Source organism: Panthera onca, chromosome D4 (genome assembly GCF_046562875.1).
Source record: "Panthera onca isolate mPanOnc1 chromosome D4, mPanOnc1 haplotype 2, whole genome shotgun sequence".
NCBI lineage: Eukaryota > Metazoa > Chordata > Mammalia > Carnivora > Felidae > Panthera > Panthera onca.
In genome coordinates, this window is record NC_138351.1 from 86,299,189 (window position 1) to 86,323,478 (window position 24,290).

The 24,290-nt window shown below is 48.5% G+C and overlaps 1 protein-coding gene across 13 annotated transcripts in view; it reads left to right on the plus strand.

Annotated features, from left to right (window-relative positions):
• Nucleotides 1–24,290, plus strand: part of RALGPS1 (Ral GEF with PH domain and SH3 binding motif 1) — a 311,034-nt gene that overhangs the window by 118,470 nt on the left and 168,274 nt on the right. For all 13 annotated transcript variants that reach the window (XM_078436478.1, XM_081790947.1, XM_078436474.1 and 10 more), the window contains one exon: nucleotides 18,535–18,618. In XM_078436478.1, coding sequence (XP_078292604.1) covers nucleotides 18,535–18,618 — 84 coding nt within the window. The remainder of the gene's footprint in view (nucleotides 1–18,534; nucleotides 18,619–24,290) is intronic.

Below are 24,290 nucleotides of genomic sequence, written 5' to 3' on the forward strand. Positions count from 1 at the left end.
TCACTGTGTTCTGTTGTCTACTATTTTCCCCGAGAAAAGAATTTATAACATCGTACCTTACCTTTATGACTCTGTGCATCTGTTTGCATTTACATCAAACCCGGCTTAAGTTGGGAAGCATCAAATGAAGAGAGTGCAGTGAAGCTCACATAATCTTTGGGCTAACTTTCATAACCCAAATTCAGGCGGCAGCAATAGGACCCTTGGCAGTGATCACGTGACGCCTGGAAAGGGGAAAGAGCACCCACCTCCCAAAGATGCGTGGCGGGGAGGAAACCTTTGCGGGGAAGAAGCCTTGACCCGGAAAGGCCTGCCATTTCTCCACACTTGGTCTTGCCCCAACACAAAAGCCTTCAAACTTGCCAGAGAAGTCGCTCCTGACAGGAGAGAACTTGGTGAAACCACAGAACTTGGACCTGACTGGGGCTGAGCTGTGGCTCCGAACAGGAAGGAGATTAAAGCAGTTCCTGTGTCAAACGATATCATTTCTAGAAGAACTGACCTGTCTTCTGGCATTTGGAAGTAGGTCATGGAAAGAGTCAGCAGCTGCTCCGTTCCTTTTGAAATGCGTTGCACAAACTATTAATGATAGCGTCGGCGCATCCAGCTCCCGTTGGTATCTGTTACCTGCAAGTCGTCAACATCCGAGAAGAATTCTTACATTGTGAACCTCTTTGGGGAACTTCCAAGTCTTCAACATGGCAAACAGTTTCTTTGCCAAGCTAAATTTTGACCGAAAGGCACGTCAAGGCTATCTGTGCGTGGATGAAGCTTCTGCTTTGTCTGGCGACACATCTGGTTTTGCAGCTTTGATGAGGCCGGGAGGCCCACCTGCCACTGTGGCTGGGACTTTCTGTGCCAGCGCTGATGTCAAAGACTGCGGTGGTCCTGAAAGCCTGCTTTGAAAGCCTGCGATGCTGTCAGTGCTGGGGCCTTGAGTTCCAGCCTTCTCGGGAGGCTTTGCTGTGAAATGGAGCAGAACAGAAAGCTGCTTCGAGTACCCAGGAGTTCGCTGGCTCTCCAAAGGACAAGTCTTGAAGTACTTGACTGAACTTCAAACTGAAAGTCTACTTTTTTTTTCTTTGAAAGTAAAGGAAAATACACAAAACAGAGAAAGAGGAATTCATTCATGACTTGGCTTGCTTTCTAGATATTTTTGGCCATGTGAATGAGGTAAATCAATTCACCACTATAGTTGTTTCTGAAAAATGGGTGGTTTTGGCCATGCTACCCTCTAGAAGAGGAGACTGGGCTGGACAAGTCTGTAAACTTTCTGCTGCTGGAAGAAATATTTGTGCAGCCTGGGCGTGGCAGAGTCCTGCTAAGCCGTTAGCAGCAGAAATCTGGAGACCCCTGGGAGCGGTACCCTTCTCTTCGGAAGGCTGGCGCTACTCAGTCAAACGCAAAGAGGGATTTTGGATTCACAGTCCTTCATTGGGGACAACCCATCAGTGAAGGAGACCTTTGTAGTCCTTTCCCTAGTGGCTTCAGAGAAGGGAAAATGATGTGGCATCGATTCAGCTGGAAAACTCGTGGAGGATGGTGCTGGTCCTTGACATCTGACACTCGCTGACTCTCATCAGTGGGCTTTGGAGCGATGGTCTGACGGGCCGCTGCCTTCCTTTGGGAGTCAGGTTTTCCGCAGCTGTTGGTAAACAAAAAAGTCAGGTTGACTGAATGTCGAGGTGTCATGTGTCAAGCAGCACTGTGTATGTTGAACGTCAAGGCTTCACAGTAGTCACTTTGCATTTAGTAGTATTAATTATACCTGTATTTACTGAGTGCTTATTACTATGTGTCAGTCAGCATTCTAATAATTTTATACAGATTGAACCATTGAATATTCACAATGATTTTATAAGGTAGACGCTGTTATTATCTACATTTTCAAATGGGAAGACTGAGGCCACAGAGGTGAATCGATGTCAGGGGTCAGGGGTAGAGCCCGACGGCCTGTGCGAGGTTCCATGTGTCAACTCCCGGTAACTGCCTCTCTGGTGCCTGGCTGCAACAGGAGCCACATTATGGCTCCTGTTCGCCCTTTTGGCACAGTTGGATTTCTTTTGATTCTTTTCAGGACATTGGTACTAATTTTTTATTTTTGCTTGAAAAAAATCGGAGAGAAATAATCTCCGAAAAGATTTTCATTTAGATTTAATGTTAAGATAAATTCTGTGCAACTTGTCACATGATTGTTTGCTCACATTTTACTGGGTAGGGAACCCTTAGCTTTCATTAGATCCTAAAACTCCAGGGCAGGACCATATTTAGTGTCTCTGTCTCTCAAATGCTGGGCACAGTGCTGGGCACATAGTGTTTGCTCGGTAAATTTTCACAGATGTACTGAATAAAAAGTTGCTGTGCTTGAAGAGTTGGTCCTCCACTATCTGGAGAACTCAGTTTTTCAAATCACTTTGCTTCCTGACAGTTGATAGAGGATACCTCTCATTCAGTCAACAGTTAGTGACTCAGTGCCTGCTGGAGTGATGCCTGCTGCCTGAATGAGTGACGGCTCCTGCAAATTAATGGCCCCGAATTGTCCACGTTTAGATGGACTTTGCTTGTACACAAACTTAGGACAGATGTGGGGACACCTGGCCATTAGGAAGTGAACTTCACCCTGCTATTTGGGGTCAAGAAAGATCCCCTAACACGGGAGCTCATTCTGCATTTTAGAACTCTTCCTGTGGTCCCTGATGTGTGCCTCCTTAAGAAATGAGGGTTGGCCTCTGGAGGGCCCCAGATAGCCTGTGGTCAGTCTGGGCCGTTTGGGTTCTGTAGAGGTGCCCCCAGACCTCCACTGGGTGGGAGGAGTCCCAGAGCTACCATGGTCCCTTCCTCCCGGGTGGTCATGGCAGGGTGGCTGGATCCAGGTCTCCGCCTTGGCTGGGCTCTGCCCCGGGGGGCTGAGCGTGTGTGTGGTGTTCCCAGACCAAAAGCCTACGTTTTATGGAAGTACCTTTCCTCTAGACACTTAGAATTTAGTAGGGTGTATTAAGGAAATTATATGTTTAACTGGAAAAATCTAACTGCATTTTTTTTTTTAATTTTTTTTTTTCAACGTTTTTTATTTATTTTTGGGACAGAGAGAGACAGAGCATGAACGGGGGAGGGGCAGAGAGAGAGGGAGACACAGAATCGGAAACAGGCTCCAGGCTCCGAGCCATCGGCCCAGAGCCTGACGCGGGGCTCGAACTCACGGACCGCGAGATCGTGACCTGGCTGAAGTCGGAGGCTTAACCGACTGCGCCACCCAGGCGCCCCTCTAACTGCATTTTAAATCCTTTCTTTATATCTGGCTGATATTTAAAAAACCATTTTGGTGACTTCTGACTAGGTTCATACCTGTAGGCAATCGAGACAGTTAGGTTGACTCTTTCCCACCCCAAGATGTTTAAAAAAATAAATAACTGTTTAATGGGATTTTGCATGCCAAGGTTTAGGCTGAATGTAAGAGCATAAGAATGGGTTTGCATGTAATGGGAAGGCTAACAAGCCATCCCCCCTCACCCCCCAGCCTCCCTCTCACAGAGTGGTCCTGGCAGCCCCTTCCTGCCTATAAATACTTGGGGTTGCCTCATTGGCATGTCAGCACGGGGGGAGAAGAAGCCAGATGATTTTATGATCCATAAATGCAAGCACCAGACGTGCTCCGAAATTCATTAGTGTTTGCCCGTCATTACAAATAGCCGGTGTTGTTTGCCTTCTGACTAGACGGGCAGACAGGCAGGGCCCAAATGCTAGGGCACGGAGGGCTCCGAAGCCCTGACTCTCTTGGGACATGAGAGTTTAAAGCAAACTTTTAATTTATGGCTGGAGATTGTTTCTTTCTCTTGAGCGTAGGTCTTGAAAGTTTAGATGCAGATCGGCTTTTCCTTCAGTGGAAAATGTGAGGTTCGTGGATAAAACCTACTCGTAAAATGAGTTGTGATCTCTTGTTTTTTTCCCTTTCCCCCCTCCCCTCTGCATTGTGGATAAACTTTCTGGAGAAGGCAGGCCTCTCAAACTGTTATGCCCAGGCCCTTCCCTGTGCCACAGAATTTGCACGGTCCCTCCCCAACCCTGCCCTGCTTTGCAGGGCACAGCCCTACCCGGCTGCCCTTCCCTCCTCTTGGCCAGCGTCTGCCTGCAGCTCCCCTACGGTCCATTTCAGACCCCAGGTGACCCCTGGAGGTGATGATGAGGCTGTGGGAGGTGCCAAGTCCTCTGACGTGGAGGTGGCCAGAGCAGCACTGGGCGGTCCCAGCTGCGCATGTGCTGAAGTCAGGGTTTAGGCAGCCTGAGTGTGTGTGGCGTCTGGAGGAAAGGCTGCCGTACAAGGGAGCCAGATGTCTGAGGTCTCTGAGTGGAGTTGTAGGTTTGAATGTAATCGGAAGAGACGTTCTTCCACACAGCCTTCCTATGGCTGCCTTAGGCATCCCTGGGGCCTGCTTGGAATGGTGCTTATTCATTTGTCCCGCACTTAGCACATGCCTGGTGTTCCCGGGGACTGCAGAACAGATGAGGAGTCCTTGGTCCAGTGGGAAAGGTGGGAAATATGTATAAGTAATTATAAGGGCCACATTAAAGGGGACAGACTAAGTGCTGTCTGGGAGGGGAGCCAATACTTCTAGCTGGGGCAGGGAGCAGAGCATTCTGGAGGGAGTCCTGTTTGTTTGTGGCCTGCAGGGCTTGGTATAATTTGGATGTAAGATCAGGAGAAAGGGCATTCCAAGGAGAAGGAGCAGCTTGAACAGGTAAGGCCACTGGGGAGAAAGTGGCCACGTGCAGAGACTGGTGAACAGGTTGGTTCGGCTAGAGCAAAGGAGAGGTGAAAGGCATGTGGAAAGTTAGACTAGCGATAGGGGGCCCCAGTGTGGAGGCTTCGAATGCCACACCCAGGACTCTTAGGACTTGGTGCTTCCTTCAAGAAGCTGAATAAACAGCAGCCACAGTCCTGTAGGCCCTAGAGCCACAGCACACCCCAAGCCAGACCTTTGATTCTTTCCCCGGAATCCTGCCGTGTCTTGACCTGGTCGGGCCAGAAACGTGGCGCCTCTTACTGGTGGCTCCTCTCTCCCACATTCTCTGCTCCTAGTCAGTCCCTGAACCCCGTCTGCCCACCTTCCACCTCTCTCTGTCCCCAGTGCCACCTCGCAGTTCAGGCTGCCTTCTCGCCTCCTCGCCTCCTCTCCAGTTTACATGCTTATTTCCCAGCGGACATCTCTGTACCCACATCTGTTCCCTCCTACTCTGTTGCACACCCTGCAGTTTTCAAATCTCTGTCCACATCACTGAGCTCCTTCAAAACTTCCACTGGTTTCCCCTTAGGATCAGTCCCAAAACTTCAAGGTGGGAGTGCAGGTCATGTGAGATCTGGCTTATCCCTCTCCAGCCCTCCTCCTGGCCCTCCCCATTCCTCTGCTTTACCTGCTTTGGCTTCCTCCCTCAGATTTAAATTCCTCAGATTTACCTCCAGGCCTGTGCACCTGCTTTTCTCTACCGGGTGTGCTTGCCTTCCATGATATCCCGTCTATTACCTGGCTCAGGGTGAGTCCCTGCTCCTCACCAGGCCGGCTCCTGTTACACTGTCATCACACTCTGTCCTTGTCCTTAGGTGCCAAGTAGCACGTTCATAATTAATGCCTGTCTTCTCTACTAGAAGGCAAATGCCTTGTCCAATGCTCTGTCCCCAAGCCTCGCACAGTGCATGGCACAGAGGAGGCACTGCGTGAGACTGGCTGTGTATTACCGATTAGATGGGGGCTGGGGACAGCGTTGAGAAGCTGGCCAGGCCCCAGGGTGGGGGACCCAAGCCACGGTCTCCCTCCGTCTTATAAAAGGTGGTTTCACACCATCAGAGGCTTGCTTGTGGCTTCAGTGTCTGAAAGGTTTCCTCACACTTAATTTAAATAAGTATCCCTGTATAGATCAAATATTTGAAAGGTTGGTTTTTCCTTTTAGCCTTTCAGGAGAGGAAATAGCTTTTCTGAAAGCTGTTCCTCCCGGTCTCCTTGTGCACTAGCCATCTGTGGTCATCGTCAGGCAGCAGGAATGTCAGAACAGCCCGGCACCCCTGTAATATATCCCACTGTGCAGCCTTGCTGGAATCTATCAAAGTCGTGGTTTGTTTCTCCAAATCCTGCTCTGGCCAGGGGCTTCAGGCTGTTTGTCGTCAAAAAGCAAGTTCTGGGGGTGAGGGGAAGACTCTTTCAGTGTCATGGGTTGAGTGAGACTGTTCAGATGAGTGGACACTTAGCCCGTGGCCCCTTCTGCAGCTCTGCCTTGCTCTGTACTGCAGTCAGCCTGACGCTCCAGGGAGCTGGGCAGAGGGTGTCCTTAGGGCCGGGACGGCCTTGAGCTCCCGTGCAACCTCCAGGCTCGTGATTTTCTATAGTACCCTCTCCACCTCCATCCGTCTTTTTGGAGGGAAGTCTGTCCAACCCCTGGCCCCGTCTGGTTGTCTTAGCTCATACCTCAGTGTCCCTCTGGGACTTTCTTGTATTAAAAGCTCAGGCTCTGGTGTCTGCCATTTGCTCTCTAGATGAACTCCCATAAATTATTTCATCTCCGTGAGCCTCCGATGTCTTATCTGTAAAGTGGGATAGTAAAATCTACAAGTATAGCACAGGGAGTAGAGTCAGTAATACTGTAAGAACATTGTATGGTGACAGAAGGCAAGTACACTCATCATGGTGAGTATTGTACACTTGAGTAACGTGTAGCATGTATAGATTGTACCACTGTATACATCACTAATGGGACGTTGTATGTCAGCTATACTTCAGTAACAAAGAAAAAATATACACGGAATTATTTTAGTAATGACAGAAAGATTGCGCGTTTCTGCAGGGCTCAATATACTATCTTCTCTGTAGGAGGCTAATAGTTTCTTCTATTGCCTCCTGAAAAAGGGGGCCTAGAAAAGTCTAAGTGTATAAAGACGTTTTGTTTTGCAAAGAAATTTCCCTTGTGTTCAAGTATACCTAATTAAACACTGTCTGGGGAACATACAGCATTTTACTTCATGGTTCCACTTTGAGACCCCGACCAAATACAGTAGATAAAAGTACATTGCATGGCGCCTAGGATGTCGGAAACACGCAGTTCATTGCAGTTCTCTTCTTTTTCGTTCCGTAACCCCTGTGGTGCTCTCCCCTTTGTAGGTGGTCAGTATTATTCAAAGTGTGGGTGGCAAATCGTGGTAACAGTGCTCGGCCAGGCTGACAGCACAGTGGTTAGGAGTCCGAGCTTTGGGGCCATGCAGACCTGGTATGGATCCCAGTTTTGTCATTTATTTACTGTGTGACCTTGGACGAGTTAGTCATCCTCTCTGAATCTCAGTTTTCCTTATGTGTAAACTGGGGGGCAATAATAGCCCTTCCCAGGGCTCCTGGCTGGCTCAGTCGGAAGAGCACGCGACTCTTGATCTCCGGGGCGTGAGTTCGAGGCCCATGTTGGGTGTAGAGATTACTTGAAAAATGACAGCTCTTTCTGATGGGCGCCATTGTTAAAGATTTCGGGACATACTATAAGAAAAGTACTTAGCCTCATGCCTGGCGCATAGTAAGCAGGCTGTTAGCTGCTGCTGCTGTTGTTTTATTCTTCTTCTTCTGAGGCTGGGAACAGGACTGAGCTTTTTCTGAAAGGACCCTGCTTGCCTCGCAAGATGAGGAAGAGCCGTGGGGCCAGTGGTTGGTCATCTCTGTGTTTCCCGCTGTGTTCTCTTCCCATCCGAGGAGGGTTGGGGCCAGCGATTTGGGTCTCAGCCTCCCCAGATGGGTCCCAGGTGTTCGGTGGCCAGAGCTGCCTCCTTGGTGTCTGAGCAGCCGGTTGTGAGGGCTCCTGGCGTGTGGGCCTTCCGAGACCGCCTTCCAGAGCGTGGAAAACATGCGGGTCGCTCCATTTGTCCCTCTCTCTCCTGAGTCCCTCTCCTGCCCTGCACGGCTCGCCATCTCTCTCTTCCTCCCTGCTCCAGCTGGAGGTACCTCTCATGGCCACGGTCCCTCCACACCCGCAGTTGAACCCTTCTGCTTCTGAACGCCTTTTTCTGTCTTCTCTCTCTCTCTTTCCTTCTTCCTCTTCTTCCCTCCCCTCCCTTTGTCCTCTCCCCTTTCTCTTGCTCCCTCCCCTTCTCTCTTTCTGGAACCTGAGTCTGCACTGGTCATTTGTGTGTTTTTCTGGTCATGGGTCCCCATCTGCCCCCAGCCCGCCTCCCCCACAGCTGTTTCCTGTCTTCTGCCTCACCACATTGTCATGTCCACTCCATCCCTGTGGGACAGCGTGGTGCCTAGAGCCTCTTACCCCTTCGTGACTGCCTCTCAGACTCATCCTCTTCACACCCCCTCAGAACACTTGGAGAAAGAAAACCACTGCAGTCACGTAGTCTCCAGAGGCAGGTCTTACTTAATAGTGTTTTTATATAAAGCCAGACATGTGGTCTCTACTTCTCTTTGCTCACAGGATGGGAAAACTGGGAGGAACTTACCATCCGGTGCCACTGGATTTTACAGGCAGGAAACTGAGCCCCCACGGAGGATAGGACTGGTCCAAAGTCTCAAAGGGGGTTTAGGCACAGCTGAGATTAGAACCCAGCACTCCTGACTTAAGAAGTCCCCATAAAAGCCTGACATCACCCGTGTGAACTGCACGTGTCTTTCTCCACTTCTCTGAATTTATGTCATTCCATCTGTAACCCAAGTCCTTCTAACAGCTGCAGCTGGTCTACCTAACCTCTTAGTGACAAGCGCCAGCTCCCTTTGGGGGGACAGGGGAGTGGAGGTGGGGGCAGACCTTATGTAATGGGGACATAAAGAACCTAGGCCAGTCATGTGTGGGTTTATCACCATTCGGTCTTCCTGCTTGTCCTGGGCTGACCCTGCTCTCTGGTTCTGAGCTGTCTGACTTGGCTTCCCACCTCACACCGGCCCTGCGGATGGGGCTTCTTGGCTTGTCTTCTGTTCTTCTGCCCTGACCCCTCCTTTGATTTTAATGTCACGCCTTTGTATATTGGTAAGAACTGTGTTGTCCAAAATGGTGGCTGCATGTGGCTACTGGGCACTTGAAATGTGGCTCGTCCAAACTAAAGTGTGCTGTAAGTGTAAACAACAGACCAGATTTCAAAGACTTAGTCCAAAAAAAGAATGCATGCTGATCTCATCAGTAGTTTGTTATATTTTATACTGATTGCAGGTCAAAAAGATAAATATTTTGGATATATTGAATTAAGGAAAATAAATTACTAAATTAATTTCACCTGTTTTTTTCCCCTTTTTATTTTTTTACAATTTATTTATTGTTGAGAGACAGAGTGCAAGCAGGGGAGGGGCAGAGAGAGAGGGAGACACAGAATCCAAAGTAGCTCCAGGCTCTGAGCTGTCAGCACAGAGCCCAACATGGGGCTCGAACCCATGAACTGTGAGATCATGACCTAAGCCGAAGTCGGACGCTCAGCTGACCAAGCCACCCAGGGGCCCTTTCCCCCCGCTTTTTAAATATGGCTATTAGAACATTTAAAATACATGGATTGCATTATATTTCTCTTCCTTCCTTCCTTCCTTCCTTCCTTCCTTCCTTCCTTCTTTTCTTTTCTTTTCTTTTCTTTCCTTCTTTCTTTTAATTTACATCCAAGTTAGTTAGCACATAGCGCAATAATGATTTCAGGAGTAGAATCCAGGGATTCACCCCCTACACATAAAACCCAATGCTTATCCCAACAAATGTCCTCCTCATTGCCCCTTGCCCACTTAGCCCACCCCTCCAGCAACCCTCAGTTTGTTCTCTGTATTTAAGAGTCTGTTATGTTTTGTCCCACTCCCTGTTTGTGTATTATTTTTTCTTCCCTTCCTGCATTATATTTCTCTTGGCCAGTGCTGGGTGATAGCTGGTAGGCCTTCCTCAGCCAGGGATCCACGAGAAAGTCAAGCTTGCTGCCTGAAGGTCCATCGGATGTAATGAACGCACCATTCTGAGGAGAATTAAGAAAGTCACTCAAGGCATTTTCCACGTTCTGTGGTTCAGACAAGGAACTTCGACGCACCACCCGTTTTTTCTCACCCTAATTCAAATTCTGGCAGTCTTTGTTCTCTGCCTTGTATGATGATGGCAGTTGGTTTGAGATACATGTTACTAAGCTTCCAAAAAGTTTATTTTTTTCTTTTTAAAATCGCAAATCAGTGTTGCATTTTGCTAATTACCTTTCAGTGTCTGAGAGGATCATATCACATTTTTCTTCTCTGATTTATTGATGTGCCGTTATGTTAACAGTCTTCGAAACATTAGCTTATTCTTGTGTTTCTAAGACAAATCTGCTAGGTCGTACAGGGTCATGCTTCTCCTCCTTGTTCTGTATTTGTTAGGTGTCAGGGTTTGGGGCTTTTTTCCGTTACTTTTTGTGCTCTGGAATAAATTATTTAGCATAAGAATTAGGTGTTCTTTAAAAGTCTGTGAGGGCTCACTGGTAAAATTATGTGGCCCTGGAACCTCTGAGTTAACTTTTCCAGTTTCCGACGTGGTGTTTAGCACGCTCACCAGACGCAGAGAAGTTTTCGTTGGCCAAAAAATGGAAGGCAGTGTGAAGACCGGGTCCGAGCCTGTGTCTTCGCATGAAGCAGGTACTTCCAGAAATTTCACTTTGTGTTTCCAGCAGTGTTCACGGTGCCTCTGCAGCATGTGAAGGTCAAGATTAGGAAGGATTCGATTGTGGAGTGCCTGAATAGCTCAGTTGGTTAAGTGTCCACCTTCGGCCCAGGTCATGATCTCGTGGTTCGTGGGTTCAAGCCCCCTGTTGGGTTCTTTGCTGCCAGCGCGGAGCCTGCTTGAGATTCTCTGTCCCCGTCTCTCTCTGCCCCTCCCTCCTGTCTCAAAAATAAATAAAACATTTAAAATAAAAAAGGATTTGATTGTGTCAAAAACTGTGATTACTGAATTTAAACCACTGTGGAAATAGCAGCAGATGAGATATTGTGGAAAACCAAAGCAGAGAGAAAGGGTAAGCTAAAATTTCCTCCTAGAACTCGGAGGGAAACCTGGAGGGGACCAGGAGGATAGATCATCTCTAGGGGGTGTGGTGCGGTCACAGGAGCTCTGTGAAAGGAGGGCTGGGGTGATGTGAGGTGGTGTGTGTAGTGTGGACAAGAACAGGTGTGGAACCGTGGGTACGGCATAAGCTCGGTTTTCGAGGGAGCGAGTGAGCGTGTGTGCACGTGTGTGTGCCCCTGTGCCCGTGGGTGGGGAGCGGCTACCGCCCTGGAGATGGAGGTGCCCTGTGCCTAAGGGTCCAGGCCTCTGAGACCGGCAGACCCGGGTGTGAGTCTCGGCTCTCACCCTGACCCCGTGTAAGGATTTGAGCCAACTGCTTGACGTTTCCAACGAAGCTTCCCTTTCCTCATCTGCAGAATGGGGCAGTGACAGTACTTATCTCCTAGGGTTGTTGTGAGAATTCACTGAGCAACGGGATAAACAGTTGTGAAATGATGAGCACTTAGTAAGTGCTCAGTAAAATGTTAGCTATTGTTACTCTTGCCATTATTATTAACCAAACGTGGGTTTCTCTGGGTTTTAGGCTAATGCATGGCTTACATTTTATTTTACAGGCTTTCTGTGTTGTTCAGGTTTTCTGTCATGAACATTTACTAGGTCCCTAGTCAAAAAAACCCAAAGTGTAGTGTTTTCTAAAAGCGAACATCTGAATGCTATTACTTGGAAAAAGCATTTCCCAAGAATATGGAGAAAGGGAATTGAACACAGTCCCCAGCGTTAGAGTGGAAAAGGAACGGGTGGCCCCGTGGGCCTCATATTCGGCTTGGGAATCCGGCGAGCTGAGCTGCCGGGGGCTGCTGGCCGTTCTGTCCACTGGGGCCCTTTCTCTGTCACATGGACGGGAGACCGTTCACAGGGCTGCACTTGGCCGCTGTGCCGCGTTGACAGCTGCTTCTAATTGTGCAGAGCTGCACAGGACTAGGGCTGGAAAGGGAGTGTTTGGGAAATTTGCATCGTCTTCATGACCCTAAATCTACATGTGTCCTAAGCACGGTAGTTTGAGGATTTGATGAAGAGGTGGTGGCTGTGAGTTGTTATTCTGTAGAAATTAGTATGACTGAAAGCTGAGAAAGATGAATTACTGTACTCATTCCTTGACCTCTGTCCCCCAGACATACACCCTGACGCCGAGGAAGGCACCCATTTGTCCCCAGTGATTCTGTCCCCTCTTGTGGTTTGTCTGGCCAGGGTTCCAAGGCCTTCTGGAGGCCCTCATGTTCATTTCTCCCTGGGCCCTGCCTCCTCCCTTTCTCCGCACACAGCCCCTGGCGGGTGTTTATTTCACATTACTAAAGTGAACTGCCCTCCTGTGAGAACATTACACCCCATGTATGCGATTATAGTACAAACTAGACTGCAGTCCAGCTGAAGATCACTTGATGGGTTTACATCCACTCTGCCACTCTCTTGCTCGTGTTATCAGGGCAATAAAACCTGCCTAACACATGCGGGAGGCTTTTGGAAGCCTACGTCTTCAGTCGCTCCCTTGCCTTCCCATCCCACTCAATAAAATAAAATCCAGTCCTTATTTGCCCTCCAGGCTGGGCTATGACCTGGCCTCCCATCTGCTTCCTTTCTTACCACCTCTCCTCCCACTGCTCTGCTCCAACCACATTGGCTCCGCTGCTGTCCTCAGCCCAGCCCCTGCTTTGATCTGTTCCTTCATATCATTCACCCCTTCTCTCAGCTGGGAGCCTGCTGGAGTCCCACGTGAGGCCCGCAGCTCTGTCCTGGCTTTGGTGAGGACAGCCTCACCCTCTTCATCGCCTGCATGTGTGGCCGGGGCACATTCAGTCACCTGCTTACTGTGTCATTTTTCACTTAGAAATGGAAGGTGATGGCAACCGTGCCCACTCTGAGGGTCCTGTGAGGGTGAGATGAGACCCTCAGCACGTGCCAGGTGTTAGCACGGTTCCTGGCACAAAGTCGGTAGTCAGTAAAGCTTACTGGCTGGGCCTTGGTCCTTGTCCCAGGCATAGTTGGAGTCCTGCTGCCCAGGGACTGCTCTTCTGGGCACCTTATCCCCATCAGACTCCAGGGTCTCTCCTGATCTGGATCATCTGCCCCTGCTCCCACCTGCCCTGTGCTGCCTTTTCCCTCATTTAAGACACCCATTGAAAGTACTTATAATGTATCAGACATTATTCTAAGCAATTGACAAATATCACCTTATTTACTTCTTTTTTAACGATTTATTTATTTAGTAATTTCTACACCCAATGTGGGGCTCGAACTCACAACCCCAAGATCAAGAGTCACATGCTCTTCTGACTGAGCCAGCGAGTTATATGTTACTTCTTATAACTACTGCGTGAGGGAGGTGCTGTCCCTGCCAGTTTTCAGATGAGCAGGGTCGGGCCCTGGGGGTGGCAATGGCTTGGCCAGGATCACACAGCCAGCTGGTTGTGAGTCAGCCCCAGTCCATCTGAGTCCTTAACTGCTGTACTCCAGGGTCTCTCTTTTCTCAGCCCTCGTGCCCTCCCCGTTCACTCCTAAGACCAGAGCCAGCCCCGCTCCTGGGTTCCAAGTGGAAGGCCCCCATGGAGCATCTCTCATTCCTTCCTCCAGCCCCAGGACCCCTACTTCCACACCAGGACAAGAGGATGCCATGCACCTTTGCTACTGTGATTTCCGCGAGGGTGACAAGGTCTGAAGGTCCTCGAAGGACACAGCAGCCACTCCGTCATTTGCCTGTTCTTAACCATGTCACCAGAGTCTAGGCCCTAAAATGCCTTACCCCTTAGTCAGACCCCACTCCCAGCCCCCAAACTGGCACTGTCTCCCCCGACTGCCTCAGTGGGTCGTCTACTCCCTGGGGTGTTTTTAGAACTAGTTTGACTAAGTGTGATTGTCCCACAGGTTCTTCTGAAGATCGTTCTAGACTGTAGAATGGGAGGAGGGGGGAGGACGGAGAAGGGTCGCCACTGAGCAAAACTGGTAATGCGGTGCCTGTGGCCAGTGGCAGCCTGGTGGTAGCCCATGGAGTCAGACTTCGTGACCTTTCCTTCACGCGGTGCGTGTTCCACGTGGACATGTTTTAGGAGCGTGATTTGGAAAAGATTGCAGTCCGGATCAAGCACGTGTGTGGAAGGCCCATGTGTTGGCACCGACTTCTGTGGCCTAGATCCTGCAAGGGTCTCCGGGGAGGACTTGTCCCACTCCCCAGGTTCTAGAGCCTTACCTCACTGGCCCCGGACACGGTCTGGGTCGGGCCTTTCTCAGGCCACCTCAGGCATCTGACTCCCGGACCCCTACACGCAAGGCTGGCAGCTGGTGGCTTTCCTGGCAGTGTGGCCCCAAGTGGCTTCACAGGGAGAGCTGCGTGCAGTGGTGACTCTTGGTGTCACGTAGGAACGATTGCGTGAGGTAAAAGTTGTTTCTATATTGGTTAGTGATGTTTCCCCGGTTTCTTTGTAATAAACACTCTCCTTTGACTGTCAGAATGGGTGTCTAAATGAATCTCATGCTGCTAGGTTTTTCATTTAAGGCAGCTGGTCAGACTCCTTTTTGGTTCCAGGCCCACTGACGCTGACGTTGAGGTCCCTGTGGGACACTGGGGAAGGTGTGGCCAGAGGTGGCTGCATATCCTGGTCTGGAGCTCAGGAGAGAAACCGGGCTGGGCACAGATGTGCGGGGCAAGCCACGGAGGTGGATGTGGTCTTCCAGGGAGGACTGTGGACGGAGAAGAATACAGAAGAAGACCATGGACAGATTTAGGTGGATATGGGTTGGGGGGTGGGAAGTACCAGAAAAGAAAAAAGCAGCCAGAAAAGAAGACTGAGGCTAGGGGTTGTGAGACGACAGCCGGAGAACAGAGAGCGGAGAGCATGGTGCTGAAGGGCTGGTACAGGCAGCGGGAACAGGTGGGGCTGCTGCCCTGCTGGGAAGCTGTCACCAGTAAGGGACAGAGCAGGGTCAGTGGAGCAGGGGGCTGGGAAGGAGGTGGGGAGGGAGGCGGCACTGACAGCCTGGAAAAGCTGTCTTTCAGCAGGACTCTCCTTGTTATTATTATTGTTCGCGGAGAGGAAGGAGGTGAGGGTGCAGGGAAGAGAGAGGGCTGGAGGGCAAGGCTGAGCAGGGGAGGGAACGGGGTCCAGTGCCCAGGAGGAGAGCGGGTCCCCGGGAGGATAGGTTTGCTCTTCCATTGAAGCCAAGGAAGGGAGAGGACGCAAGTGAATTTGCACATTTGGTGGCAGAAAGGTTTCTTCTCACAGCTCCTGTTTTCTCCCTGATGAAGCCAGGGAGCATCCACATGACAGAAGAGAGGCCCCGGAGGAAGCTGGCAAAGGACTGTACAGGCTCATACTCTCCTTTCACATCCAGTTGACCTCAGCAGAGAACTCAGAGCCAAGGACAGACAGGGTGCGATCAGGGCCCCAGTGCCCTTGGGAGGGGGCTGTGTGGTGGCCCAGGGACAGCCGGGTGGCTCACCCAGGATGCAAGGCCACCAGCCTCAGCCCAACCCCTTGTCTCCTTCTAGAACCAGCCCTGTCTCCTCTGGTCAATTTTAACTTAATTACACGCAGATCAGTTCCATAGCATAGACCTTTTTTAGGCATTAGTGACTGGAAGAGTTTTGTTCTATTACTTCACATTTTCCAAACCCACTTCACACAGATGGAATCTCTTGTAATCCTATAAGGCCAAACACAGAAGAAACAGTGCCAAGGAGGTTGGGCGCAGGACTTGTTTTAGTGCAGATAGAACGGTCTTATTTCTTTTGACGTCCTGATAAATCTTTCTGCCCTGAATTTGGGAGATTTCAACCCCGAGGAACACTCATACTCCATTCATTCAACAGACGAGGCTTGGCATCCGCTGTGAGCCAGACCTGTGCCCTGCATGTAACCTCCTTTGCCAGGCGTTACTTCTTTCAGTCTCTGCCACAATTCTGTGGAGTTAATTTCGGTGTCCCTGTTTCATCAGCGATGAAAACAGTGCCGACAGAGGTTAACTTGCCTGAGGTCGCCTCGGAAGTAAGTGGCCGGGCGGGATTCAGGGCAAGGTCTTTTGGTTCTTAAGTCCTTTGCTCCTTCCATGTCATCAAGGAACCCCTCAAACACAATGTTTCACTCTGTTGAGGTTTTCATTTTAAATGTTACGCGTCTCTCAGCGTGAAAGGTTCTTTAGGGAATTGTCAAAACCCTGAGAAGTATAGTTTTTGAACCAGGGTCTTAGAAATGTTCCAATCAAATAAATTTAGGGCAGATTTATTAAGTACTTGCTTTGGTTCCTGCCTGCATGACATCAGCAAAGCGAGAGAGAAATCGTCATAGATTTTGTTAATAATTTGAGATTGCAACAGGAGCACGGTGTGGGAGGAAGTGGAGGGTGTTTGGAGCTTGCGCTGAGTCTGACAGCAATGCGACCCTGGGAAGGGGAAGGTAGATAACGTTCACCAGCTACTTGTTATGTGCTCCGTGCCCTGCATGTCTGGATCTCACTTAGTTGTTATTTAATGAGCTTCACAGATAAATACAATATGATACCCATTTTAATATGTGAAAACTGAGCTTCTGAGAAGGTTGTCTTCTGAGATCATGCAGCTGGTGTGTGGAGGCCAGGATATGACTGGGTCTGTCTAATTGTAAATAAGATTACAGACTCTTAATTTAATGTGTGCACATAAACACATACTTGTGCGTGCATACATACACATGTATATGTGTAAAGCTTTTGCTGTTTATTAAAGAATTCAGGAAAAAACGAAGGGGTGACTATTAACGAGAAATTGGGCGACAACCATGCCTCAGTCCTTGAAACACCTCTTTTATATCTGATTATAATCCATTGCTTTCCAGGACTGGTTCTGGGATCCACAGAGGAGGGAGGTTCTTGTTCTCACAATTAAACTTTGAAAGGGCAATGATATACATTTGCAAAATAATTAAAGTATCTGTTCTGAAGGGGAGGAGAAGTCAATGTAACTGAGGCAGGTTGAATACATATTTTTAGAACAAGGAGAATCATGGTAAACAGAGGTGAATGCTACATCTCAAAGAGGTTCATGTCTGCTCGTGAAAAGAAATGAGTCAAGGTATTCATTCAAGAGGATGGATCCTGAGCCCCTTCCTCTTTGCTAAATGGATGTGGTGTGAATTACATGAGGTAACAGGTGAAGTGCCTTGGCCAGCCCCTGACGTGCGGGGGACTCTTGATAAATGGGTGGCGTTCGTTAACGTCCTTGTCATTACTATTCTTTGGGGTCTGCATTGTGAGGGTGTAAAGGACTGGCAAGGTCAAAGATGGTCGTGTTTTCCCGTGTGGGTGACCAGGAGGAGAATGGCGCATTTACAGAAGTGAGACAGCCGGGAGAGGAGCAGAGTGCATAGCCCCCGCTTGGTGCCTGAGTGCTTTCAAGTCCAGGCCATTGATCTTATATCCCGAGCTGTCCACTGCCTCCAGCCAGGCTTCACACAGCACCTGTGGCATAGAGTTGGGTCCCGAGATGCATTTGAAGGGCACAGCACTTCAGACAGAGCTGCTCGGCCAACAGGTTTTGTCTCTGGCCATTCCCACTGCCCTCCCTGACTTCCTAGTAGACCCCTATTCCCGCTGCCAGGCAGCTGGCTCTCCCTAAAGATCTTATTAAAGTTCCAGATGTGTGGCAAAAAAAAATGTTGTTAATAATAGCAAGGCCTGATACGAATTTAAAGAAGGTCTTGTAACTTAGGGATAGAGAACTTTCGTCTGCCTCCTTTATTCTGTTCTTCGCCAGCGCTCCCAAGCCACAAGCTGAGAATGCTGGCCCTTGGATAATGGGTTTTCTCTGGTCCTCTTATGCACCCAAGTCATCCTATTACAGTGTTCCTGTTAACTCCCTTGGGTAGGAACCAGCTTCACAGATGGGTAAAATTTAGATAAGTTGATTATTCAAATTATAACATTAAACCTGTTGGAAAAGAGACGAGGCCCTTGAAGAAGTTGTTAAAGGCAACCTCTCCTTCTAGCCCCCTGTTGGTTGTACGAGATAGGGGAGGGGCTGACTTCAGGAAGGGGTGTGAGGTGGTCCCAGAATCTTCTCTGATTCCAGTGGGCTGGGGCAAGGAGGTTCCCTCATGCCAGGAGTGGAGGGTATCACGTGGCCAATGAACTCGTTTATCCATATTTCACTTTAAAATTTTTAAGTTCACCTGGGAGGATGGGTCTTTCTAGCTAACACATTATGCCCTCTCGCAGACAGTTTACCTTCAGAAGGGACTTCTGGTCCCAGGGGAACTGGCAGAGGAGGCAGTTTGTGGTTAAGAATATTTTGGCACAGAAGTCCTGGGAAATGTGGCCACAGGGTTATGGGCCAAAGTGTCCTACTTTCCATCCTCACTCCTGGGGGTCCCGGGGTACACCTCCGTCTACAGACCCAGCCCTCCTCTCCAGAGGACGGGGAGAAGACTGACCCACCCTGGTGAAGATATGGATGGCCAGGGCTTTGGCCCTTCCCCACCTTTGTGTCCACATTCCAGTTAGATGTCCCTTGTGTGTTAGAATCGCTGTTGAAATTGACTCTGTGCTTCCTAGGAACTAGCCAGCTGTGGATGGAGTAAGAAGGAGAAACATAGTCTCGCCCCCAACGTTGTGGCCTTTACCCGGAGGTTTAACCAGGTAAGCAGTACCCCTTGCCTGTGCGTGGCCGGATAGCGACCTGTTGTCCCCTTGGGCTGGGAGCCCTGCCAGGGTTCAATCCCAGGCACCTGGCCCCAGGTCCAAACCCCTCTTCCCGAACCATCCCGCCCATCAATCCTTTTGCCTGCACGGTCCTTCTTCACAGCAGGTGGAACCAAATACATCTTTTCCTGGGTTTAAATTGCCTCACTGGCTTCCAGTTCCACCTAAGCTAAGGCTCAAGCACCTTAATTTCCCTGCAGGGTCCTGCACGGTGGGTCTGGTTTCTGTCCACCCCTCCAGTCTCCTCTCTTGTCCCTTTCCCTGCTCCGCAGGCTTCAGCCATCCTGGCCTCCTTCTCTTCCCTGATGCACCCTCTCTGCCCCATCAGGCCCCAGATGTGCTGTCCTCTCAGTTCAGAATTCTTCCTCTCTGTTTAGCCCCCCAGTCTGATCTTAGCCTGAGCGTCACTTCTGTGGGGAGCTTTCTGTGAACCCCTAGCCCGTGCGAGGTCTTGCTGTCAGACATTCTCTCACTGGCCCCTGTGCTGCTTTTTCCATCTGGCCCTTTGCTCATCTGTCCTCACTGTGTGCAGCTCCTTCGCCTCCGTCTTCCTTGCCAGTCTGTGGGCTCCGCGAAGGCAGGAGCCATATCCATCTTGTTCACCAGCGCACCTCCCGCCACCTGGCCTAATGTCAGGCATATGATAGACCCTCAGTACATACATGTGGAGTGGATGAATGAGGTGCTCGGAACTTTTGAGTGCCCGATGCCCTGGTCACCGGCCCCGTACATACTACTGCAAACTGACTTGGCCCAGCCAGCACCTTTGCGCCAGTATGAAGATCTGCACCCCCACTGAAGGGAACGACGACGAAGACTTGGACCGGCTGAGGGCAGTGGGCTTCTGGCTTCTCAGCCAGATCTACCAGAATGAGATCTCCGGTAGAAAGCACCCTCTAAGACCTCCCTTGGACGGACCAAACCCCCAAATGGTGCTGTTGACAGTTTTTCTTCCTTCTTCTTGTTTTTCTGGTTTCAAATGAGGACAGTGGTTTAGAAATTGCATAGTGTGCGTGACTGGACCTCGGGGTGATGGGCCTGGGTTTCCTTTGGGCCTTCCCACTCAGAAATGCTGGGCCCTGTGCATCCCCGCTGCCCAGCCCTCCCCAGGCTTCCCCAGCCTCGGCTACCACCGGAGGACGGGGAGAGCCTCCGAGAGGCACCAGCTTTTCGTCTGGAGATCAAGACTGAAGTTTGCATTATTGTTGTTATACTAGGAACTAAGAAGGACCTAGGCATCTGCAGTGGGGCTGTATGCACTGTTTGTTTTGAACAGAGAAGTTCTGAAGGCCTTTGTTTTTTTGCTCTTTCTTTTCAAAATCTTTTCCTTTTCAACTGAGCTTAGGCTTTAAAAAATAAAACAGATGTGCACACACTGTCAGAGGATTCATAGTTTCCTTCACAAAACTATTTGACTGGAAGCCAGCTCAGTCCCACCTCTGGCCAGCCACAGTGCTCCCGGAGGAGGGCCGCTGGGGGCTCTGATGTAATCTGCTTTGCACGCGGAGGCCAGGTCAGCCTGGCAGAGGGTGGTGCGGCTCGTTCCGCAAACAGTTGCATCGTGTCCAGATCAGACCAAGCGGGTGAAGCGAGCCAGAAGCGAAGTCGCGTTTTCCCAAACAGGACGCTCTGAGAAATGGTCTTGCTGCCAGCCTGTCAGCTACTCAGAGCGAGCAGCTCCTGGACACGGCCATTTGGCTTCAAAACTGGCCAACAGCCAGGCCCGGTCAGCCACTGGGGCTGCTTTCTCTGAGATGAACCGATTGGCATCCCTTCCTGGCAGACTTTTATATGTGAGAACAAGGCTCCCCATCAGACTCCAGATAAAGGAAAGCAGGTCAGTTGCCTTTGTGAGCCTCAGTTTCCTTATCTGTAAATGAGAATAACAGTATGACTCACCTTGCACAGTTGCTGTGGAGATTAAATGAAATGGCACACGAAGAGCTCTCAGCACGGTGTCTGGCATGTAGTAAGCGTCCAAATGTTTTCGGGGAAAGTAAGAGAGAACAGGAAGATCAGCTGATTGGAAGGAGGTTGCCCGCAGATATGAGGCTTCTTGTGGCCAAACCAGAAACCCAGTGGCCAGACCCTGTGGGCTTGCCTGCTTTCTCTGTGGGACCTGAGTCCCTTGGAATTTGTTCCTAGAGCTCATGGAGGGATGGCAGCACCCAGCTGAGTTCACTGAGCTGTCTGCTCTGGGCCAGGCTCCTATCTCGGCCCCAAGGAGTTCACCACAGACCACAGAAGTGCTCCACCTTTTTTGAATCATGTGTTCTTTTGAGAATTTGAAAAATATATATGCATATGTGAACCCGTTTCCAGATAAATGCAGAGATGTATAAATTTGCATTTAATTTTAGTGAGTTCAGTGCTTGCCCCCTCAAAATGTGTGCACGAACACTTTAGGGGTCTGTGAGCAACAGCCTAAGAAGCTGTGGTCACAGAGAATCAAACCCCTACGGGTTTGCATCCTAGCCCTACAACCTACTTGCTTTCCCATCTTGGGTTGTCTTTTGACCTTTCACCTTCCTTATTTATAAAGTGGGAAGAATCATTTCAAGTGGTTTTGAAGATTAAATGAGAATTGTGGATGTAAAGGGTTTGGCCCCGTACTTGACACATAGTAAACAATTAGCATTAGCTGTAAAAAGGGTGTAGAGTAGTGGGAGCTCTGAACTGAAGGACAGTGAGGCCTGGGACTGGTTGCTGGCAGCAGAGTTGGAATTGTGTCCTGAAGATGCTGAAGAATTCGGGAAAGATGAGGAGGGAATTGGGAGAACTTGGTTCTGGTCTAGATTCTACTGCTAACCTGTTTCAGGCCTCGGGCAAGTCACTTCCTCTCTCTGGGTCTCAGGATCCTTATTGGGCAGGGCCAAAGGTTCCTGGTTCCAGGAAGCTGGGTCCCTTCTCTGGCAGCTTCCTCCTCTGTGGCTGCAAGATGGCTGCCAACAGATCCTGGCTCACATCCTGTTGTGAGGGCAACCCCCAGCAGAAAAATCTTGCCTCCTTTTCAGTAGCTCTGTCATCTGATGTTTAGCTGCTTTGGCTTGTGTCCCATCCTGTTCATCCTGATCAGTCACTCTGACCATGAAGACATGAGGCTCTGGTTGGCCAGGTCTTAGAAATAAGCCTGCCCATGGAGCTAGGGGCAGGGGGCCTAGGCCACATGAGCCAAGAATGGAGAAGTGATAGTTCCTCAAGAAACTAAGATGTCAGCCAATTAGGAATAGAGGGGAACTTCCTCACCTTGATAAAGGACGCTTACAAAAACCCTGCAGCCAACATCATACTTAATAGTAAAACATTGGATGATTTCCCCCTAAGATTGGCTAAGATGTGCTCTTTCAATACTTCCATTCAGTAGTGCAATAAGAAAAAAAAAGATATGACGATATACAGATTGAAAAGGAAGAAATGAAACTGACTTTACTCACATATGACATGATTGTGTATATAGAAATTCTCAAAGAAATCTGTAAAAAAATTTACTGTAACTAGTAAGTGAATATAGCAAGGCTGCAGAACACAAGATCAATATACAAAAGCTGTCCTATATATAAGCAGTAAAGAATTAGAATTTGAAATAGAAAACCCCCACGCCACTTACAATACACACACACACACACACACACACACACACACACACACACACACACAATGCTTAGGTATAAATCTAACAAAGCACATAAACGTTTTGTATGTGGAAAGCTGCAAAACGCTGATGAAAGAAATCACAGTATATTGGAATAGATAAATATTCCATCTTCATGGTCTGGAAGACTCCCAACTTGATCTATAGAGTGAAGCAAATCCCAATCAAAATCCTATCAAGCTATTTTGTAGGTCGAAAAAACTGATTCTAAAATATATATGGGAAGACTAAAGACAGAATAACCAGCGCAATGCTGAAAAAGAGCAAAGTTGGAGGCCTCGCTCTACCTGATTTCAGGACTAACTGTAAAGCTACAGTAATCAAGGCAGCATGGTCCTGACAAAAGAAAAGACACCTAGTAATGGAACAGAACAGACATATAGTCGTCTGATCTTTGACAGATGCATGAGCCTTCCAATGGAGGAAGGGTAATCTCTTCAACAAAATGGTATTGGAACAATTGGAACATTTTTTTCATGTATGTAAAATAACGGACCTAGACACAGACTGTATAGATCTTTCATAAAAATTAACTCAAAATAGGGTGCCTGGGTGGCTCAGTCAGTTGAGGGTCTGATTCTTGATTTCAGCTCAGGTCATGATCTCACAGTTGTGAAATTGAGTCCCATGTCAGGCTTCACGCTGAGCATGGAGCCTGCTGAAAATTCATATTCTCTCTCTCTCTCTCTCTCTCTCTCTCTCTCTCTCTCTCGCCCCCCTCTCTCCCTCCCTCTCCCTGCCTCTGCCCCTCTTCCCTGCTCACACACTCTCTCTCTCTAAAAAAAAAAAAACAAAAAAAAAAAAACCCAAAAAACTCAAAATGGAGCATAAACCTAAATGTGAAAGATAAAACTATAAAACTTTTAGGAGAAAACATAGAAGAAAATCTATATGACCTTTGGTGATGAGTTATTAAATGTAACACCAAAAGTACAATCCATGAAAGAAAAAACTGATTAAGTTGGGCTTCATTAAAATTAGAAATTTCTGCTCTGCAAAAGACACTGGTAAGATAATTAAAAAACAAAGCACAGCCTGGGGAAATACTCACAAAACACATATCTGGTAAAAGAATTGTATCCAAAATATACTCTTAAAACTCAACATTAAGAAAACAACCCAATTAAGAAATGGGCAGAAGATCTGGACACCTCACCAAAGAAGTACAGATAGCAAACAAACATATAAAAAGATGCTCAACGTCATTTGTCACTGGGGCAATGCCACAACACTATGCACCTTTTAGAAGAGCTAGAATAAAACAGTGACAATACCAGTTGCTGGCAAGTATCTGGAGCAGTACAAACTCTCATTCATTGCTGGTGGAAATGCAAAACGGTACGTCCAGCAATTACACTCCTAGATAATTATCCAGCTTCTTTGAAATCTGCTGTATACACATACACACAAATATCTTGATAGCAGCTTTATTCATCATTGTCAATAACTGAAAAGAACTAAGATATCCTTCAATAGGTGAATGGATAGACAAACTGGTAAATCCATACAATGGAAGAGTATTCACCAAAAAAAATAAATAAATAAAGGAATCAGCCCTCAAGCCATATAAAGACATGGATGAATCTTAAATGCATATTACTAAGTGAAAGAAACCAGTCTGACATATGTATGATTACTTCCACCTCCCCGCTCCCAGCTTTTTAAAAACATTCTGGGAAATGTAAAACGTTTTTCAAAAAGGTAAAACTAAGGATGATAAACAGATTGATCAGTGGGTTGCCAGAGGTTTGAGACGGGGAGAGCACTGAGTAGGTGAAGCACAGAGGGTTTTTTAGGGTGGTGAAACTATTCTGTGTGATGCTGTATGATACATAGTGTCATTTGGACACACGACACTATGCGTTTGTGGAAACTCCTAGAACTTTCCATCACCAAGAGTAAACTTTAGTGTATGCAAATTTGAAAAATTTATTGTGGAAATTAACGAAATCTAGAA